Source organism: Cervus canadensis, chromosome 9, assembly GCF_019320065.1.
Source record: "Cervus canadensis isolate Bull #8, Minnesota chromosome 9, ASM1932006v1, whole genome shotgun sequence".
Lineage (NCBI taxonomy): Eukaryota > Metazoa > Chordata > Mammalia > Artiodactyla > Cervidae > Cervus > Cervus canadensis.
Window position 1 is genome coordinate 16,018,498 of NC_057394.1, and position 21,866 is coordinate 16,040,363.

The 21,866-nt window shown below is 41.8% G+C and overlaps 1 protein-coding gene across 2 annotated transcripts in view; it reads right to left on the reverse strand.

Annotated features, from left to right (window-relative positions):
* The window catches only part of LOC122447587 (ATP-binding cassette sub-family C member 4-like), a 405,286-nt gene that overhangs the window by 103,388 nt on the left and 280,032 nt on the right, over positions 1-21,866 (reverse strand). The window contains exons 12-13 of one of the 2 annotated variants that reach the window (XM_043478282.1): positions 5,109-5,203; positions 4,814-4,900 (exon numbers count right to left, since the gene is read on the reverse strand). The exons of the other annotated variant lie outside the window; for it this stretch is intronic. Coding sequence (XP_043334217.1) covers positions 4,814-4,900; positions 5,109-5,203 — 182 coding nt within the window. The remainder of the gene's footprint in view (positions 1-4,813; positions 4,901-5,108; positions 5,204-21,866) is intronic. 2 annotated transcript variants of the gene reach the window in all.

Sequence of the window (21,866 nt, forward strand, 5' to 3'; positions counted from 1 at the left end):
TAAACAAAAATATACAAATGGTGGCTGCCCTGGTGGCTCAGTGGTAAGGAATCCACCTGCCAGTGCAGGAGACACAGGATCTTTCCTGGTCCCAGAAGATCCCACACACGCAGAGCAACTAAACCCATGAATCACAACTACTGAGCCTGAGCTCAGGAGCCCAGGAGCTGCAATCACTGAGCCCACATGTCCTAGAGCCTGTCCTCTGCAACAAGAGAAAAACAAAGTAAAGAAATTTAAGTCACTCAGTCATGTCCAACTCTTTGCAACCCCATGAACTGTAGCCTACCAGGCTTCTCCATCCATCGGATTTTCTAGGCAAGAATAATGGAGTAGGTTGTCATTTCCTTCTCTAGGGGATCTTTCCATCCCAGGGATTGAAACTGGGTCTCCCGTGTTGTAGGCAGGTGCTTTACCATCTGAGCCACCAGGGAAGTCCAATGAGAAGTCCACACACCACAACTAGAGTAGCCCCTACTCATCACAACTAGAGAAAAACCATCACAGCAACAAAGACCCAGTACAGCCACAAATAATTATTCTTTTAATTTAAAAAAACAAACAAATGGGACCTAATCAAATTTACAAGGTTTTGCACAGCAAAGGAAACCATAAACACAATGAAGAGACAACCCACAGCTGGGAAAAAATATTTGCAAATGATGTGACCAACAAGGGCTTAATTTCTAAAATATACAAACAGCTCATACAACTCAACAAGGAGATCTAATTAAAAAAAATGGGCAGAAGAACTAAATAGACATTTTTCCAAAGGACACATAGAGATGGCCAATAGGCACATGAAAAGGAGCTCACCACTGTGAATTATCAAAGAAATGCAAATCAAAACTACAATCACCTCACACCAGTTAGAATCAGTTCAGTTCAGTTGCTCAATCGTGTCCAACTCTTTGCGACCCCATAGACTGCAGCACACCATGCCTCCCTGTCCAGCACCAACTCCTGGAATTTACCCAAACTCATCTCCATTGAGTCGGTGATGCCACCCAACCATCTCATCCTCTGTCATCCCCTTCTCCTCCTGCCCTCAATCTTTCCCAGCATCAGGGTCTTTTCAAATGAGTCAGCTCTTCGCATCAGGTGGCCAAAGTACTGGAGTTTCAGCTTTAACATCAGTCCTTCCAGTGAACACCCAGGACTGATCTCCTTTAGGATGGACTGGTTGGATCTCCTTGCAGTCCAAGGGACTCACAAAAGTCCTCTCCAACACCAAAGTTCAAAAGCATCAATTCTTCGGCACTCAGTTTTCTTTATAGTCCAACTCTCACATCAATACACGACTATTGGAAAAACCATAGCCTTGACTAGACAGACCTTTGTTGGCAAAGTAATGTCTCTGCTTTTTAATATGCTATCTAGGTTGGTCATAACTTTCCTTCCAAGGAGTAAGCGTCTTTTAATTTCATGGCTGCAATCACCATCTGCAGTGATTTTGGAGCCCCCCAAAATAAAGTCTGACACTGTTTCCATTGTTTCCCCATCTATTTGCCGTGAAGTGATGGGACCAGATGCCATGGTCTTAGTTTTCTAAATGTTGAGCTTTAAGTCAACTTTTTCACTCTCCTCTTTCACTTTCATCAAGAGGCTCTTTAGTTCTTCACTTTCACAAACACCTCACACTATTTAGAATGGTCAACACTAAAATAGCAATGGTTGAGAGGGTGTGGAGATAAGGGAACCCTCTTACACTACTGCTGAGAATGACAGTTGCTGCAGGCACTATAGAAAACAGCATGGAGGTTCCTCAGAAAACTAAAAATAGAGTTACCTTATAATCCAGTAGTCCCACTTATGGACATATACATGCACAAAACTATAAACCAGAAAGACATGTATCCCTATATTCACAGCAGCACTATTCATAATAGCCAAAACATGGAAACAATGTAATGTTCACAGACAGATGAATGGTTGTGGTACATATAGATAATGTAATACAAAGGTCTGTCTAGTCAAGGCTATGGTTTTTCCAGTAGTCATGTATGGATGTGAGAGTTGGACTGTAAAGAAAGCCGAGCACTAAAGAATTGATGCTTTTGAACTGTGGTGTAGGAGAAGACTCTTGAGAGTCCCTTGGACTGCAAGGAGATCCAACCAGTCCATCCTAAAAGAGATCAATCCTGGGTGTTCATTGGAAGGACTGATGTTAAAGCTGAAACTCCAATACTTTGGCCACCTGATGCAAACAGCTGACTCATTTGAAAAGACCCTGATGCTGGGAAAGATTGAGGGCAGGAGGAGAAGGGGATGACAGAGGATGAGATGGTTGGGTGGCATCACCAACTCAATGGACATGAATTTGGGTAAACCCCGGGAGTTGGTGCTGGACAGGGAGGCCGGCATGCTGCAGTTCACGGGGTCACAAAGAGTCAGACACGACTGAGCCACTGAACTGAACTGAACTCAGCCATAAAAAAAGGAAAAAGAATGCCATTTGCAGAAACATGGATGGACCTGGAGATTATTATACTAACTGAAGTAAGTCAGAACGAGTAAGACAAATATCATATGATATCACTTATATGTGTAATCTAAAATATGGCAAAAATTAACCCATTGACAAAACAGAAACAGACTCACAGACATAGTGAACAGATTAATGGCTGTATGGGTGGGAGGAGTGTGGGGGAGGGATGGACTTGGAATTTGGGGTTATCAGATGCAGAGTATTATGTGTATAATGGATAGACAACAAGGTCCTACAGTACAGTATAGTGAGCTATACTTAATATTCTGAGATAAACCACAATGGAAAAGAATATTGAAAAGAATGTATGTATGTATGTCACTGAGTAACTTTGCCATGCAAAGAAATTAACACAATAAAGTAAAGCAATTATATTTCAATATATTTTTTCTTAAAAAGGACAGAGATGGGGGTGCACATAGACAGAAGACAAACCATGTGAGGGCACAGCAAGGTGGATGCCACCAGCAGCCAAGGACAGCATTCTCAGCAGAAACCAAACCTGCCCACATATTGAAATTCCAGCCTCCAGAACTGTGAGAAAATTAATTTCTATTCTTTAAGCACTCCATCTGTGACCACTTGCTATAGACTGAATGCTTTTGTCCTCAAAATTCATATATTTAAACCTAATTCCCACTGTGTACTGAAAGTGTAGCCATTGGGAAGTGACAGGTCATGAGGGTGGAGCCCACATGAATGGGATGAGTGTCCTTATAAAAGGGACTACACGGCCCCCTCATCACTTCCCCTCATGAGGACACAGGAATCGTGCCCTCACCAGATGCTGAATCTGTCAGCACCTGAACTTGGACTTTCCCAGCCTCCAGAACCATGAGGGATAAACTGCTGTTTCTCATGAGCCGCCCAGGCTCTGGTCTCCTGTGAGAGCAGCCTGGATGGACACAGCCCCAGCAAACCAACACAGGACCTGACAGTGAGAATTCCCAAACGGCTGCTCTCTGCCGAACACCCTGCCTCCTCCAGGCGAGGATGTGCCTGCTGTCCTCCTCACAGCCCTGCTTCCTTCTCCCCCTACACCTATACTTCTACTCTTCCTTCAGCAAAAGGACTGGGTCCTCTTCTCAGCCTCCACACACCTGCCCAGCCTGCAGGCTCCAGGGCACTGCCCACCCAGCCCCGGGCACAGGGAGCTTTCCAACTTCAGTGAAAGCCTCCAGCTGCCACTTCCACTTCCACTTAGTATTTCCTACCCTGTATTGAAACTCTCTAAACCTTGACTCAGCTGACCTTTTCCCAGGCATCTGTCTTAACAAGCTCCATGTAGAAACAGGTTCCTCAGAGGCAGGAAATGAGAGCTGGGTGTTCTAGTCTCCCTTATTTTGCCCAGTGTGGGTCCTTCCCCTCTTCTGGCTCACTGTCCTCCTTGTAGACTGAGAGGTTTCGTGCAAGACTATCTGTAAGGGCATTGATCTCAGTGCATACAGCAGGGCATTAATAAGTGCAGCTGGAAGGCTTGTTGGCTTTAACAAGGTGAACAACAGCAAGGAAACTAACTGTGCGGGTAGATGTGGAGGCTGCTTCAGAAAAAGTGAATTCATGAGGCTTTCAAAGAAGACAGTCTAGACTCCACCAGAGGCCTCAGTCAGTGTGTATTAGGACAGAAAAGCATCAGAGCTGTTCTCCTTCAGGATTTCCGTGGCCAAGAAAGAGCCACTTGAAACAAATTCCAAAAACAAAGTGAGAGTCAGGACTTCAGAAAGATTCTAAACACCGAGTTTCAAATTTGAGTCAATCCTATATGTGGGTCTAAGTATTAATTCTAGTAAGGATCCATGAAGAAAAGTTAAATAATTGAGCCATAATCAGATGTGGAATAAATCATCTGTAAATTCTAAACTTTACTAAGTGTTTCTAGACCAACAGGATACTAAGCATAAACCAACAGGGTCTTTCACTTCTAATGTGCCTTCAACAAATGACAAAGGAAAAGAACTGGCAGCCAGTTACCAGGTTACCAAGTCCTAGTCTCTGATTTAAAAACTTTACATCAGCCTTCTTATCCCTGGGGTCTGGATCCATCAACTGCAAGTCCTGGAGGAATCCGCCACCTATCCCTGACTCCCTAAGTCAGACCCCACTGGCCCCCACATACTGGAAGCACCTTCTGTATCTTCCTGTCCTGACCTGATCATGATGCAAAATTTCTCCATGATGGATCTTCTGTGGAGGGAAGGGAGGGGAGAGAGGGACACCAGGGCAGAGTTTAGTCTCCTGAAGCACAAAGACCTTCCTGAACTCTCTTCCCTGATCTCTACAGGGTTCCTGGAAAGAAGAAATGACAGACAATAGGAGCAAACTCACTGTTCGAACAAGTGCCTGCTGACTCCTGCATCTACTGCGCTGAGTGGATCGTCCAGGAGGTAGATGTCTGCATCTTGATAGACGGCTCTAGAAAACATAAAGAGACATAAGAAGACACTGCACACTTGCTGGGTCTCATCTCTGAATCATGACGTTGTCCAACAACTCCATGGTTCATTCTAGGAGCCCAGGGGAAGGACCAAGACCCTGTTTCACACAGGCCCACCCGGTGTGCTCAGGTCCACTAGGAGCCATGGAGGAGGAGGGGCAGGATGGCAACTGAAACCCCATTTACCTGGCGAGGCTGACCCGGGCTTTCTGTCCTTCACTCAGGGGGGTTCCTCCATCTCCTGTCACAGTTAGATCTCTTTCCTTCAAATTCTGCAAATCCTGTACGGAGATAGAAAAGAGAAAAAAGAAGATTTAAAATGTGTTGTCCTCCTGCCATCAAAGCCTTTTTGTATCAGTTCTTCATACAAGTGTTTAATTAATAGCAATGGGCTTATTTCACAGTGACTAAACTGTAACCAGGAAAATTTTAAAAAGCTCTCAGGGGACATGGGAAGATGGCGGAGGAATAGGACGGGGAGACCACTTTCTCCCCTACAAATTCATTGAAAGAACATGTGAACGCTGAGCAAATTGCATAAAACAAATTCTGATCGCTAGCAGAGGACATCAGGTGCCCAGAAAAGCAGCCCATTGTCTTTGAAAGGAGGTTGGACAAAATATAAAAGATAAAAAGAGAGACAAAAGAGCTAGGGATGGAGACCCATCCCAGGAAGGGAGCCATAATAGAGAAAGTTTCCAAACACCAGGAAACCCTCTCACTGGCGGGTCTGGGGGAAGTTTTCGAATCTCAGAGGGCAACCTAACTGGGAGGAAAAATAAATAAAACTCACAGATTACATGCCTAAAAGCAACTCCCAGCAGAAAAGGACCCCAGACGTTCGCATCTGCCACCAGCAAGTGGGGGCTGAACGGAGAGGAGCGGGTGGCATTGCTTAGGGTAAGTACCGGGTCTGAATGCCCTGAGTGCAATCGGAGGGAGCTAATGCGAGATAGCAACTTAAATTGTGGGATAGCAAGAGAGAGAGAGAAAATTAACCAGAGAAAAGTACGCGAACCGAACACACTGCCGGCCATTGGCAGAACAAAAGAAAGACTGAGCAATTCCAGAGGAGAGCTAGCCGGCGGTGGACCGGCCCATCCCCCGCTGGAGGCAGGAGGCAGGGGGAAGGGGAAAGGGGCAAACTCAGCCCCAGAGATGGCATCCCCTACCAAACTGCAAACAGGCTCCCAGTTTCTAACCAAAGACTTCCTGAGATTCTGGATGGTTGACATCTGCAAGAGGGTCGCGGCTAGAGGCCAGCTCCCCAGAACAGACACAAGGCGCACCCGACCAGCGTGCGTGGAAACTGAGGCTGGGACTGAGGAGGGGATAAGGCACACTGCACCTGGGGAGAGTCAAGCTCCTGGCTGCCTGAGCTACTCGGGCGGGGAAGGCACAAAACGCAGGCCCAACTGAGTCTGTGCTTTTGTGGAAGACCCGAAAACTGGAACCACACACCACGCAGGGCCCGCTCCCTATACAGCAGCCTGGAGCCTGAGCAGTGTAGACGGGGAAAGCACACACCCGTGAGTGGGGGCAAACTCAGTGGGGCCGGAACACTGCGAGTGTGCCCCACACACTCCAGTGACATTTGTCTGCAGGGCCCCTCCCTCCCCGCAGCAGGACTGAATAAGCAAACCTAAACAAGAGACCACCTCCGCCCGCTTGTGTCAGGGTGGAAATTAGATACTGAAGAGACCTGCAAACAGAAGCCAAACAAACAAAGGGAACCACTTCAGAAGTGACCTCTGCAAAAGATTAAAATCCCTGTAGTTAACACTGACTACACCAGAAGGGCCTATGAATATCGAGAAGTGTAAGCTGGAACAAGGAGCTATCTGAAACTGAACTGAAAACACTGCCCGCAACAGCTCCAGAGAAATTCCTAGATATATTTTTACTATTTTTTAATTAAATTTTTTTTCTTTTTTTAAAATTTTTTCTCTTGTATTTTCTTTTAAAATTCCCTATTACTCCTCTATTACTCCTTAATTTTCATTTTCATATATTTTTGCTACTTTTTTAATTAATTTTTTTTCTTTTATTTTCTTTGAAAGTCCTCTATTACTCCTCTATTACTCCTTCATTTTCATTTCACTATAATGTTGAAAAAAAAAAAAAAAAGGACTATTTTGAAAGTGAACTCCATACATATTTCTTAAATTTTTTGTTTTTGTTTTTAATATTGTATTTTTAAGAGTCTAACCTCTACTCTAGATTTTTAATCTTTGTTTTTCAGTATTTGATATCAACTTTGCACATTTAAGAATCCAATATTCAGTACCCATTTTTATTCAGGAGTGCGATGATTACTCTTTTCCCCTTTTGACTCGCCTCTTTCTATCCCAGATCACCTCTATTCCCCCCCCCCCCCCCCCCAGATCACCTCTATTTCCTCCCTCCCCCTTCTCTTCCCAATCCAATTCTGTGAATCTCTGTGGGTGTTCTGGGCTACAGAGAACATTTAGGGAACAAAGTACTGTGTAGATCTGTCTCTCTTCTCTTAAGGCCCCCTTTTTCTCCTGCTCATCTCTATCTACTTCCTCCCTCTCCTCTTCCCCATATAACTCTGTGAACCTCTCTGGGTGTCCCTCATGGTGGAGAATATTTTCACCATTAACCTAGAAGTTTTATTATCAGTGCTGTACAGTTGGAGAAGCCTTGAGGCTACTGGAAGAATAAAACTGAAAGCCAGAGGCAGGAGACTTAAGCCCAAAACGACAACACCAGAAAACTCCTGACTACAGGGAACATTAAGTAATAAGAGATCATCCAAAAGCCTCCATACCTACACTGAAACCAACCACCACCCAAGAGCCAGTAAGTTCTAGAGCAAGACATACCATGCAAATTCTTCAGCAATGCAGGAACATAGCCCTTAGTGTCAACATACAGGCTACCCAAAGTCACACCAAACACATAGACTCATCTCAAAACCCACTACTGGACACTCCATTGCACTCTAGAGAGAAGAAATCCAGTTCCATGCACCAGAACACCGACGCAAGCTTCCCTAAACAAGAAACCTTGACAAGCCAATCATCCAACCACACCCACTGGGAGAAACCTACACAATAAAATGGAACCACAGACCACTAGAATACAGAAAGGCCACTCCAAACACAGCAGTCTAAATGATATGAAAAGACAGAGAAATACCCAACAGGTAAAGGAACATGAAAAAGGCCCACCAAGTCAAACAAAAGAGGAGGAGATAGGGAATCTACCTGAAAAAGAATTTAGAATAATGATAATAAAAATGATCCAAAATCTTGAAAACAAAATGGAGTTACAGATAAATAGCCTGGAGACAAGGATTGAGAAGATGCAAGAAATGTTTAACAAGGACCTAGAAGAAATAAAAAAGAGTCAATTAAAACTGAATAATGCAATAAATGAGATCAAAAACACTCTGGAGGGAACCAACAGTAGAATAACGGAGGCAGAAGATAGGATAAGTAAGGTAGAAGATAAAATGGTGGAAATAAATGAAGCAGAGAGGGAAAAAGAAAAAAGAATCAAAAGAAATGAGGACAACCTCAGGGACCTCTGGGGCAATGTGAAATGCCACAACATTCGAATCATAGGAGTCCCAGAAGAAGAAGACAAAAAGAAAGGCCATGAGAAAATACTCGAGGAGATAATAGCTGAAAACTTCCCTAAAATAGGGAAGGAAATAGTCACACAGGTCCAAGAAACCCAGAGAGTCCCAAACAGGATAAACCCAAGGGAAAACACCCCAAGACACATATTAATCAAATTAACAAAGATAAAACACAAAGAACAAATGTTAAAAGCAGCAAGGGAGAAACAACAAATAACACACAAAGGGATTCCATAAGGATAACAGCTGACCTATCAATAGAAACCCTTCAGGCCAGAAGGGAATGGCAGGACATACGTAAAAAATGAAAGAGAATAACCTACAACCCAGATTACTATACCCAGCAAGGATCTCATTCAGATATGAAGGAGAAATCAAAAGCTTTACAGACAAGCAAAAGCTGAGAGAATTCAGCACCACACTCTTCAACAAAGGCTAAAGGATCTTCTCTAGACAGGAAACACAGAAAGGTTGTATAAATGTGAACCCAAAACAACAAAGTAAATGGCAATGGGACCATACCTATCAATAATTACCTTAAATGTAAATGGGTTGAATGCCCCAACCAAAAGACAAAGACTGACTGAATGGATACAAAAACAAGACCCCTATATATGCCGTCTACAACAGACCCACCTCAAAACAAGGGACACATACAGACTGAAAGTGAAGGGCAGGAAAAAAATATTTCATGCAAATGGAGACGAAAAGAAAGCAAGAGTCTCAATATTCATATCAGATAAAAAAGACTTTAAAATAAAGGCTGTGAAAAGAGACAAAGAAGGACACTACATAATGATCAAAGGATCAATCCAAGAAGAAGATATAACAATTATAAATATATATGCACCCAACATAGGAGCACCACAATATGTAAGGCAAATGCTAATGAGTATGAAAGGGGAAATTAACAATAACACAATAATAGTGGGAGACTTTAATACCCCACTCACACCTATGGACAGATCAACTAAACAGAAAATTAACAAGGAAACACTAACTTTAAATGACACAATGGACCAGCTAGACCTAATTGCTATCCATGGGACATTTTACCCCAAAACAATCAATTTCACCTTTTTCTCAAGTGCACATGGAACCTTCTCCAGAATAGATCACATCCTGGGCCATAAATCTAGCCTTGGTAAATTCAAAAAATTGAAATCATTCCAGTCATCTTTTCTGACCACAATGCAGTAAGACTAGATCTCAATTGCAGGAAAAAAAATTATTAAAAATTCAAACATATGGAGGCTAAATAACACGCTTCTGAATAACCAAAAAATCAGAGAAGAAATCAAAAAAGAAATCAAAATATGCATAGAAACAAATGAAAATGAAAACACAACAACCCAAAACCTATAGGACACTTTAAAAGCAGTGCTAAGGGGAAGGTTCATAGCATTATAGGCTTACCTCAAGAAATAAGAAAAAAGTCAAATAAATATGCTAGCTCTACACCTAAAGCAACTAGAGAAGGAAGAAATGAAGAACCCCAGGGTTAGTAGAAGGAAAGAAATCTTAAAAATTAAGGCAGAAATAAATGCAAAAGAAACTAAAGAGACCATAGCAAAAATCAACAAAGCTTAAAGCTGGTTTTTTGAAAAGATAAACAAAATTGACAAACTGTTAGCCAGACTCATCAAGAAACAAAGAAAGAAGAACCAAGTCAACAAAATTAGAAATGAAAATGGAGAGATCACAACAGACAACACTGAAATACAAAGGATCATAAGAGACTACTACCAGCAGCTCTATGCCAATAAAATGGACAACTTGGAAGAAATGGACAAATTCCTAGAAAAGTATAACTTTCCAAAACTGAACCAGGAAGAAACAGAAGATCTTAACAGACCCATCACAAGCATGGAAATCTAAACTGTAATCAGAAATCGTCCAGCAAACAAAAGCCCAGGACCAGATGGCTTCACAGCTGAATTCTACCAAAAATTTAGAGAAGAGCTAACACCTATCTTACTCAAACTCTTCCAGAAAATTGCAGAAGAAGGTAAACTTCCAAACTCATTCTATGAGGCCACCATCACCCTAATTCCAAAACCAGACAAAAGTGCCACAAAAAAAGAAAACTACAGGCCAATATCACTGATGAACATAGACGCAAAAATCCTTAACAAAATTCTGGCAAACAGAATCAAACAACATATTAAAAAGATCATACATCATGACCAAGTAGGCTTTATCCCAGGAATGCAAGGATTCTTTAATATCTGCAAATCAATCAATGTAATACACCACATTAACAAATTGAAAGATAAAAACCATATGCTTATCTCAATAGATGCAGAAAAAGCCTTTGACAAAATTCAACATCTATTTATGATAAAAACTCTCCAGAAAGCAGGAATAGAAGGAACCTACCTCAACATAATAAAAGCTATATATGACAAACCTACAGCAAACATTATCCTCAATGGTGAAAAATTGAAAGCATTTCCCTTAAAATCAGGAACAAGACAAGGGTGCCCACTCTCGCCACTACTTTTCAACATAATTTTGGAAGTGTTGGCCATAGCAATAAGACCAGAAAAAGAAATAAAAGGAATCCAGATAGGAAAAGAAGAAGTGAAACTCTCACTGTTTGCAGATGACATGATCCTCTACATAGAAAACCCTAAAGGCTCTACCAGAAAATTACTAGAGCTAATCAATGAATATAGTAAAGTTGCAGGATATAAAATTAACACACAGAAATCCCTTGCATTCCTATACACTAACAATGAGAAAACAGAAAAAGAAATTAAGGAAACAATACCATTCATCATTGCAACAAAAAGAATAAAATACTTAGGAGGATATCTACCTAAAGAAACAAAAGACCTATACATAGAAAACTACAAAACACTGATGAAAGAAATCAAAGAGGAGACAAATAGATGGAGAAATATACTGTGTTCATGGATTGGAAGAATCAATATTGTCAAAATGAGTATACTATCCAAAACAATCTATAGATTCAATGGAATCCCTATCAAGCTACCAACGGTATTTTTCACAGAACTAGAACAAATAATTTCACAATTTGTATGGAAATACAAAAAACCTCGAAAGCCAAAAGTAACTTTGAGAAAGAAGAATGGAACTGGAGGAATCAACCTGCCTGACTTCAGGCTCTACTACAAAGCCACAGTCATCAAGACAGTATGGTACTGGCACAAAGACAGAAATATAGATCAATGGAACAGAATAGAAAGCCCAGAGATAAATCTATGTACCTACAGACACCTTTTCTTCAACAAAGGAGGGAAGAATATACAATGGAAAAAAGACAACCTCTTTAACAAGTGGTGCTGGGTAAACTGTCCAACCACTTGTAAAAGAATGAAACTAGAACACTTTCTAACACCATACACAAAAATAAACTCAAAATGGATTGAAGATCTAAATGTAAGACCAGAAACTATAAAACTCCTAGAGGAGAACATAGGCAAAACACTCTCCAACATGAATCACAGCAGGATCCTCTATGACCCACCTCCCAGAATATTGGAAATAAAAGCTAATATAAACAAATGGGACCTCATGAAACTTAAAAGCTTTTGTACAACAAAGGAAACTATAAGCAAGGTGAAAAGACAGCCTTCGCAATGGGAGAAAATAATAGCAAATGAAGCAACAGACAAAGGATTAATCTCAAAAATATACAAGCAACTCCTTCAGCTCAATTCCAGAAAAATAAATGACCCAATCAAAAAGTGGGCCAAAGAACTAAACAGACATTTCTCCAAAGACATACAGATGGCTAACAAACACATGAAAAGATGCTCAACATCACTCATTATCAGAGAAATGCAAATCAAAACCACAATGAGGTACCATTACACGCCAGTCAGGATGGCTGCTATCCAAAAGTCTACAAGCAATAAATGCTGGAGAGGGTGTGGAGAAGAGGGAACCCTCTTACACTGTTGGTGGGAATGCAAACTAGTACAGCCACTATGGAGAACAGTGTGGAGATTCCTTAGAAAACTGGAAATAGAACTGCCATATGACCCAGCAATCCCACTCCTGGGCATACACACCAAGGAAACCAGATCTGAAAGAGACACGTGCACCCCAATATTCATCGCAGCACTGTTTATAATAGCCAGGACATGGAAGCAACCTAGATGCCCATCAGCAGACGAATGGACAAGGAAGCTGTGGTACATATACACTATGGAATACTACTCAGCCATTAAAAAGAATATATCTGACTCAGCTCTAATGAGATGGATGAAATTGGAGCCCAATATACAGAGTGAAGTAAGCCAGAAAGATAAAGACCAATACAGTATACTAACACATATATATGGAATTTAAAAAGATGGTAATGATAACCCTATATGCAAAACAGAAAAAAGAGACACAGATGTACAGAACAGACTTTTAGACTCTGTGGGAGAAGGCGAGGGTGGGATGTTCAGAAAGAACAGCATTGAAACAAGTATACTATCAAGGGTGAAACAAATCACCAGCCCAGGTTGGATGCATGAGACAAGTGCTCAGGGCTGGTGCACTGGGAAGACCCAGAGGGATGGGATGGAGAGGGATGCAGGAGGGAGGATTGGGATGGGGAACACATGTAAATCCATGGCTGATTCATGTCAATGTATGCCAAAAACCACAACAATACTGTAAAGTAATTAGCCTCCAACGAATAAAAATAAATGGGAAAAAAAAAAAAAAAAAAAAAAAACCTCTCAGGGCTTTTCATTCTGTATTTTTTCAAAGCATTTATGCATTTGGCCATTTCAACATGTATTTATTGAGGACTGACTACATACCAGGCATTGTTCTGGGCACAGTGAATTCAGCCATGAGGAAACAGAGCCCCTAGAGTTTCTCTCCATGTTGGGAGATGAACAATAAGGAGAGTAAACCTGAGTGCATGTACTGAGGACGAGAAGGGAAAGGAAGCTGGCTCAGGGGGGTGGAGAGTGAAGGAGGGAAGTGAGTCCACATTGGGGTGTGAGGGCTCTGCTCAGAGTGGTTGTGAGCAGATCTGGGGGAGGGGGGGTGCTCAGGCAGACCTGGAGAGGCTGCTCCTCACAGAGGGAGGGGAGAGTGCAGGGGCCCCGGGGAGATGCCCAAGGGGTTCAGGACAATGAGGCAGGAGAGGAGAGTGAGAATGAGGGGAGTGAGGGCAGAGATGGAGCAGGAGGAGCCTGGGGTCACTCCAGTAAAAGTGGGAGGGGGAGGCAAGGAGGGACCTGGTCTGAGGTTTGCAAGGAATTACTCCTGTGCTTTGCAGTAAACAGACAGTAAGGTTGTTTGGGGAAGGGGGGGTGGAGAATGGTGAGGGCAGATACAAGTGAGGAGGTTACTAGAATAATCTAGGGAGCAGTGGAAATGGAGAGACAGGGTCACACTCCAGACACACTTGGAAGGTGGAGTCTGTAAGATCTGCTAACAGGACGGGTGGGGCTGTAAGAGAAGAGGAGAACTGTGGTGTCTGGGGGTGAGGACAGGGAAGGACAGGGTCTCCATGTTGGGGAAGATGGTGGAGGCAGGTTTAAGAGACATCACTTGTGGACAAGCTGAGACGAGCTTTCAGTGATGTCACTGTGTAGCTGAACATGCAAGTGTGAAGATCTGTGCTAGCGACACAGGTGCGTGAGCTGGTGTCCCAGGCTGGTGAAGGCACAGGACTCGTTTTATCTTAAATTATCAGTTTTGCTGATCTTGGTCTCCACTTCCTATTTTCAGAGAAGGGATAACACCTGACCTGAGCCTTCATAGTGATATTTAAGGCAATTCATAGAGTGACAGACAAGGTCTGTACAAGAAATAGGAGCAGAAAGAGCAGGCTGGGCAGGAAAGCCAAAAGGAAAGAAACAACATGCTTGAGGGACACCAAGCAGATCAGTTGGACTAAGTATATGCTTGCCCATGGAAGCAGAAAATACTCAACGCTAAGAAGGATATGAAGTTTTGACTTGAGGATCTGAGAATCTATCATAAATTATATTTGAGTATTATTTAAAAAGTAGATGAATCAGTCTATTTTCCCCAGAGTATCTTGAGAAGTTTTTTTCAAAAAATGACAAGAAAACCCCCAAAATGACCAGGGAACAATCAGGTTTAAGTTACACAGTTATTACATGAGAAATCTTTACTTGAAATTATCTATTAAACCCCTCAGGCATCAACCTAAGATACACAGCAGTACCTTTCTGCAGATGATGCCCTCACTTCTGTCTCTACTTTAGAAATGTGGGGAGAAAGCAAGTAGCACACTGGGGTCTCCATGATAAACTAGTCTTCTGATCTCCCTAAGTCTCATTTTCCTCTTCTACATAATGTGCTGCAGAAACCAGAATCACTAAATTCAAGGAAGCTGTGAGAATCTAAGGAAGTGTATGAACACCCTCCATAAATGAAAAAAGGACATGAATTGATTATAACTTGCTATTGGTGCCTGATGTCTATTTTCTCTTCAAACCAACAGTGGGACCCCATGCACAGTGTGGATCACAATATGCAAAGCACACGATCACAAGGAGGAGATAGAGACTGTCTCCATCATAACCCTCCCTGAGAGCCACAAAGACATACAGACACACGCAGGTTTCCTGCTCACTCAAAGCTTAACTTGGGTGAATCCAATGAAGGGCAGCAATTGCTCTGTTATGAAAATTCATCATTATTTCACCTTCTCTCTTTCTGGAGCTCAGAAATTAAAACCATCTCTTACTTTGGTTTTCATGAAAAACAATGAACCATTTTAAGATAGGTTCTAAGCCTTATACATACACACACACACACACACACATGAGTCATTTGGCCTCCATTTCACTGATGACAGTCCTTGTAAACTGTTCCACTTAGCTTTTATGCTTTGATTTTACATTGTTTTGGTTTCTTTCTCAAAATAGTAACACATTATAGCACAAAAATCTTAACCACACTCTAGAAAAGGCAGCTAAATCCATTCTTTCAATTAGTACATTAGGGGATAGAAACAGGCTCTCTTCAAGTGTGGTGGTAGGACTTCAAGTGTGTTGGTGACTCTGAAATTATTCATGCATGAGCCCCAGATAGGCAAAACATTTCAGAGGATTTGAAGTAAAATCCAAGGCAGGCTAATTTCCCAGTCACCATTTTCTGATTAAATTAAGAGGGAAAAGCCTGACTTGAGCATATATTACAATTCCTCCCACTGACAGGAAGGTGTTTTATTCATGTTATTTTCCTCTAAGTTAAATTTCACCAATTTTCACTGAAGAGTAGACACCCAAATGAGAGGCAAACTAGGAAACGGTGACATTGGTTTGATGCCATTATCCAGAAGCACATCCAAGGCCCTTCAGCGATGGTGGAGACTTATGGTAGAAACACTGTTCTGTAGAAAGCTTTCACTTTCATGTCAGGTTCAAGGAATTTGTTAACAAAATAAGCCACTCGTTATATACAAATAAATAATACCAATGTTTATTATAGAATTATCTAGCTTACTTTCAATATACTAACATTAAAAGAGAAATAGAAACAGCAGAGGATACATCTTCAAATTGGGTTCTGACCAACATCCAGACTCAAACAGTGCTGAGAAGTCCCATGACACAGCACATCTGGGGTCTCAATTTGTTACTGAATCCAACCTCGCTCTGCTCCCCACACAACAGGCCAATGAGATGAGTGGTTGAGGCCAGGAAGAAGAGAATTTATTTGGGGAGTCCACTGTCTGGGAAGATGCCAAGCTAGCATCTCAAAATAACCATCTTATCGGGGTCTAGGTGACAGGTTCTTTATAGGTCAGAGATGGGGAGGTGAGGAAACAAAGTAAAAAGGCCATTAATCTTGCAGATCTCCTAGAATGGAAGACTCAGGTAGGGGACGTGTTAAGTTCTTCCTTCCTGCCATCTACAGGTGGACAAGATTCTGAACAAAGGCACTTTAGTTTAACAGGCAGAGGAGCAGGATTTTCTGAGGTAGGACGTTCAGTTTGATTATAATAACAAATGCAACAAAAAATGAGTCAAAGAAATAGTTTCAACATGGAGTTAGAATTGGCTTCTTCTCTACAATGAATTGGGGAAAGGAGCCAGGTAGCACATCCACTCTGTGGGTGAGATTTCAAAAATTGCAGTTCAGTTGTTGTTATTCAGTTGCTTAGTCGTATCCAACTCTTTGCGACCCCAGGGACATAGCACATCAGGCTTCCCACTCCTTCACTATCTCCTGCAGTTTGCTCAAACTCACGTTCATTGAGTTGGTGATGCCATCCAACCATCTCATCCTCTGTCGGCCCCTTCTCCTCCTGCCCTCAATTTCTCCCAGTATCAGGGTCTTTTCTAATGAGTCGGCTCTTCACATCAGGTAGCCAAAGTAATGGGGTTTTAGCTTCAGCATCAGTCCTTCCAATGAATATTTAGAGTTGATTTCCTTTAGGATTGACTGGTTTGATCTCCTTGCAGTCCAAGGGACTCTCAAGAGTCTTCTCCAGCATCACAGTTTGAAAGTATCAACTGAACAACAACAAACACCACAGAGAAGACTGTAGTAATGATTAATGAGGGCCAGATGTGAGACCCTGGTAGAAGAATGCTGTACCTTGGACTCAAACAGGGGGAGGCCCTGTCTTTTTTCACAGTATTTTTTCCATTTGAAATTGCCCCTCCTCTCATGGCCTGTCAATATCCTGCCCATCTTTCCAGGCTCACTCCAAACACACTCTCCCATGAAACCATCCTGGATTTATCTCTCTTCCTGTTGGGTTCCTAAGGCTCTGTTTACATCCCTTGTGAAGGACCCATCTTATTCTGCTCCATCATTTATACACATGCAGACAACTTTTCTCAGCTGCTGGGGGATAAGATCTGTGCACCAAGCACTGTGCTGGACCCTGATACTGATTATCTCTAAGCCTCACAACAAGCTGCACAATAAGTACTGGCCCCATTTCACAGATGAGGAAATTGAGATTAAGTGAGGTCACATTACTGGTATGAGGACTGTCACCTGTTAAACAGAAGAGCTGGACTCTGAACCAGCTCATGTCAGTTCAGAGCCTTTTGCTCTTTCATATCACGCTGCCTAGGTCATGACTAAAGAGTATATTTGAAATGAAGACAACATTAAACTAACTCAAGACATGAAGGCCTCTATACCTAGACACAGAAGGATCAATTAACTTATTATCCTACGATTTTCCAGGCAATCTGAAAAGAAAATGTTCACGTTAGGGGAAGCACACTGACTGAAACCGCCTACCCTGGCCAGGCACCTTGGTAACCATTTGCATGAGGTCCTGGTAAGGAACATGGAACTAATAAGCCACCACCAACTGGAAGAGTTCGGGAAAGGTCAAAAGGAGACACCACATGTCTGACCACCTCCCAGAATCCTTCTCTCTGGCATCCATCTTGGCTGAACGAGTCATGTACCACCAGGAAGGACTCTAAGTCAAAATGATTGGCTAAAGACAACCCTGAAACTAATCCCATCACCATAAAACCTGAGACTGCTAGCCACATGACAGAGCAGTTCTCCTGGGTTCCCTTACCCCACTGCTTTCCACCCGGGCACCCTTTCCCAATAAAATCTCTTGCTTTGTCAGCATACGGGTCTTCTCAGACAATTCATTTCCGAGTGTTAGACAAGAGCCCAGTTTCGGGCCCTGGAAGGGGTACGCCTTCCTGCAACATCCATGATGGCTGGAATGTGGTAAATATGAGATGAAAGTACAAGCTTATAAGCATCCAAGAGGGCTTTGTAAGATCAAGTGATGTATGTGGGAAAATATCAAACTAGAATTTATCAGCATGATACCTTTAACTGTGTTATGCCTAAAAGTTTTTAAAAGCCTTAAAAATGCTTTGTAAAAACTTTAAAAAAAAACAACTTAAAACTCAAAAGTTTTTAAAAATGGTTAAAGATGACAAGTAGACCAATGTTGCATACGTTCTTGCTTATGGTAACAGAATATGTTTACTGTTGATTTATGTGATATACAGCATGCATATGTAATATATGTACAGCACTTATATAAATTATCAGCTCAAATAATGAAAGTGACATATATAAAGAAGATACATTTTTTCTTACAAGTCACATTTTATGGATGTGACTTTACCAAAAACTGGTTGAGCTTACAATTAGAGGCTAATTTATTTTCAAAATTATTTTAACATTTATAGAGTGCTGTTATGTCCCTAGCAATCAGGTGCTTTAAAATCACTATTGCATGTCATTCTCGAAACAACCTTATAAGATTGACAGTATTATTATCTCCATTTTACAAATGAAGAAACAGGCTTGTAAGGTTCAGACAATCAGCCAAAACCACATACCTAGCAAACAGAGAAACTGAGACTCAATCCCTGAGTCTTCTGAGTCCTGGGCCCTGGAGTTGACGTAATCAGCCTGAACTGATGTTGCCAATGGGATCACTTCATGTCTCCCTGTTTTATCAGAGGAATGTTTTCATCTGAATGAACTTAAACATTTACTTTAATTTGACCTAGCTTAATACATCTAGTTGTTATTGACATATGTATTCCAAGAAACGTTGTTTTCCAGTGCTTTTTCCGCTAGGATTTGGGGGATGTAGGAGGAGGGAGAACCTTGGGAAAAATATCTTGATTATATTTATATGGATGTATGTGTGGATGGGGCTTCCCTGGTGGCTCAGATGGTAAAGCGTCTGTCTCCAATGCTGGAGACCGGGGTTCGATCCCTAGGTCGGGAAGATCCCCTGGAGAAGGAAATGGCAACCCACTCCAGTACTCCTGCCTGGAAAATCCCATGGACAGAGGAGCCTGGTAGGCTACAGTCCATGGGGTCGCAAAGAGTCAGACACGACTGAGCGACTTTACTTACTTACTTACTTATGTGTGGATGGACAGATGTAGAAAAAAGGGTTAGAATAGTAACGACAGCGACCATTCTGAAAACCTGACATGCCTGCATTTCACAGGCATGGCCTATAGCCTTTACAATAACCCCACTCCTCCTGCATTTAATAAGAAAGGATACTGAGAGAAACACCTGGAGATACTGCCTAGAACTGCTTCTCTCCAAAGGCCAAGCCTTTTCTACTGCACATACAGTCTCCGTATCTACAGGACAAAATACCTCCAGCACACCACTATTATGTGACCACCGATGCCCATCCACTGACACACAGATTCCAAAAGGAGATGAGCAGAGGATCATTAATCGTCAGGTGGTTCCCAGGTGTCATAACGACCTTGCTGATCCCTGTTAATCAGTCAGAGATGACACTTCAGAGCAGCAGCAAAACCTCATGGAAACTTTCTGATCCAATGTCATCTTGAAATGTCAGAGGCCCAGGCAGGAAACAGAACATACCTAAAGTGACAGAAGGGAAGACTAAGCCACAACCAGGACTCATCTCTTCACTACTTCTCCGCCCTGGGCCTCCTTCCTGCCAAGGAGGGAATGGGCATGAAGGGCCCAACTCCATGTCCTGACCGTGCAGAGAACAGGAGAGCAGTCCGTGTTCATAAACATCACATCATGTACGGAAGAAGTGCTATGCAGCCAAGTCCTACAGGGCCCCTTCCCACTAGAGTCTGTGCTGCACAGACTCTTCACCAAGGATGGGTGAAGCCCTGGACACTGCCCACATTACTGGTCCTGTCACCCCATGTGGCTACAGCAAAGCATTGGCCCCCAGGGAAACACTGAATATCAGCCACTGTCTGATATTCAGCACCTGATCTTTTGCAGATGCTCAAATGTGGGAAGAAAGACAAGGCTGACCTTCACCAGAAAGGCAAGGTCATAAAGAAACACCCAGACACTGGTCTGGGTCTCTGGAGTCTGATCTGGGCATCAGGAGGTTGACATGATTAAGGTAAAGAGGAAACTCCTGAAATCTGTTTATTCAACATCCCACCTTCCAGCTTTATCCATCACCTGCTTTTTAAAAAGTTCTCTCTCCAAGCCTCAGTTTTACCAACTATAAAATGAAGATGATAACACTGAAGTTATTCATAAAGAATTAATAATTCATATACCCTCTTCTGGGTGCATGTCTGAGACAGAAAAATGATTTGTATGTAGACTCTGAATAAATGGGAGCTATTGTCTCAACAATGTTTTATGTTTGCTTTCCCCTTCTTTTCTTACACAGTATAAACAATATTTAATAAAAATCTTGCTGATAACTGCTAACTTGAATCAGTTATGCAAACACAATCTCCCATTAATTAACCATAGCCCAGGAGAAAGAAACAGAAGAGTGAGCAAAACATCATCAAAAATTGATGTTCACCTGATAAAAATCTATGATATTCAAGCATTACTCAAGCAAAATTGCTGTTTCCTCAGAAAGCAGATTTAGAGCCTCCACCACCACACCTTTGAAAGACAGTCCCAGCCTTTTCCTCACAGTATAAAAGATGTCTAGTCTGAACAGACCACCATTTTAACACTATTGTTCATGGATTTTTATAACCCAAGAGAGTAAAATACTGTCTAATTTATGTTTTTCTTTCTTTTTGCCAAATTACATTTTCCTATTAAGTTCAGTTTTCATCATTCATTTACTAATTTCATCTAAATCCCAAGGTAGAGTTAAATATTTCTTCTTGCCATTTTCTGTGAAACTCAATGCAATTTCTGAAAACAATCTCTCCCCCAATGAAATGAGGCAGGATTAAGAAGAAATTTTAAAGCATTTTAAATTTTAAAGCATTTCATTTTCTTTAATAAATTACAAGTCAAAATCAAGCAGAGAGGGAAACCTGGAGACTTAAAGAGACTGAGGAGGCACTAACAAAGTGCAGAGGGCAGACCTCATGTGGAGTCTGATTCCATCAATGGTGAACAAGATTTCTCAGTGAGATGATTAGCAACATGTAAACACTGATGAGAAAGTTGATGATATTCAGAAATTAGGGTAATTTTTCAGGTGAAATGGAGTTGGTGATTTTTTTTCCAAAGGCTTTCCTATCTTTCAGACAAAAACAGATGAAATGTTTACAGATGGACTAATCTGGGGTCTAGGATCTGCTCCAGAATAATAATGGGGTGGGGTTGGGGCTGGCAGAGGGCAGGGGTGGAGGTGCAGCGAGACTGGCCACCAACTGATACTGGTTGGAGCTGGGGGTGGGTACATGAGGGTTCATTATACTGTGCTTTCTGTTTTTACCAATTTTTGTAACTGTCCATTAAAAGAAACCTAAAAGTGAATGAAGCTTCAACAAATGAAATAAAGGCATTCTGTGATTATCACATCAGAATTAAAACAGCTGGTATACAACTGCATATTTACCCAGACCAGATTAAAGCAACAATCAAAGACCTTTCAAATTTAAAAACAAAAAAGAACTTTCAACAAACCTTATAGCTTAAGCCAACACTATCAT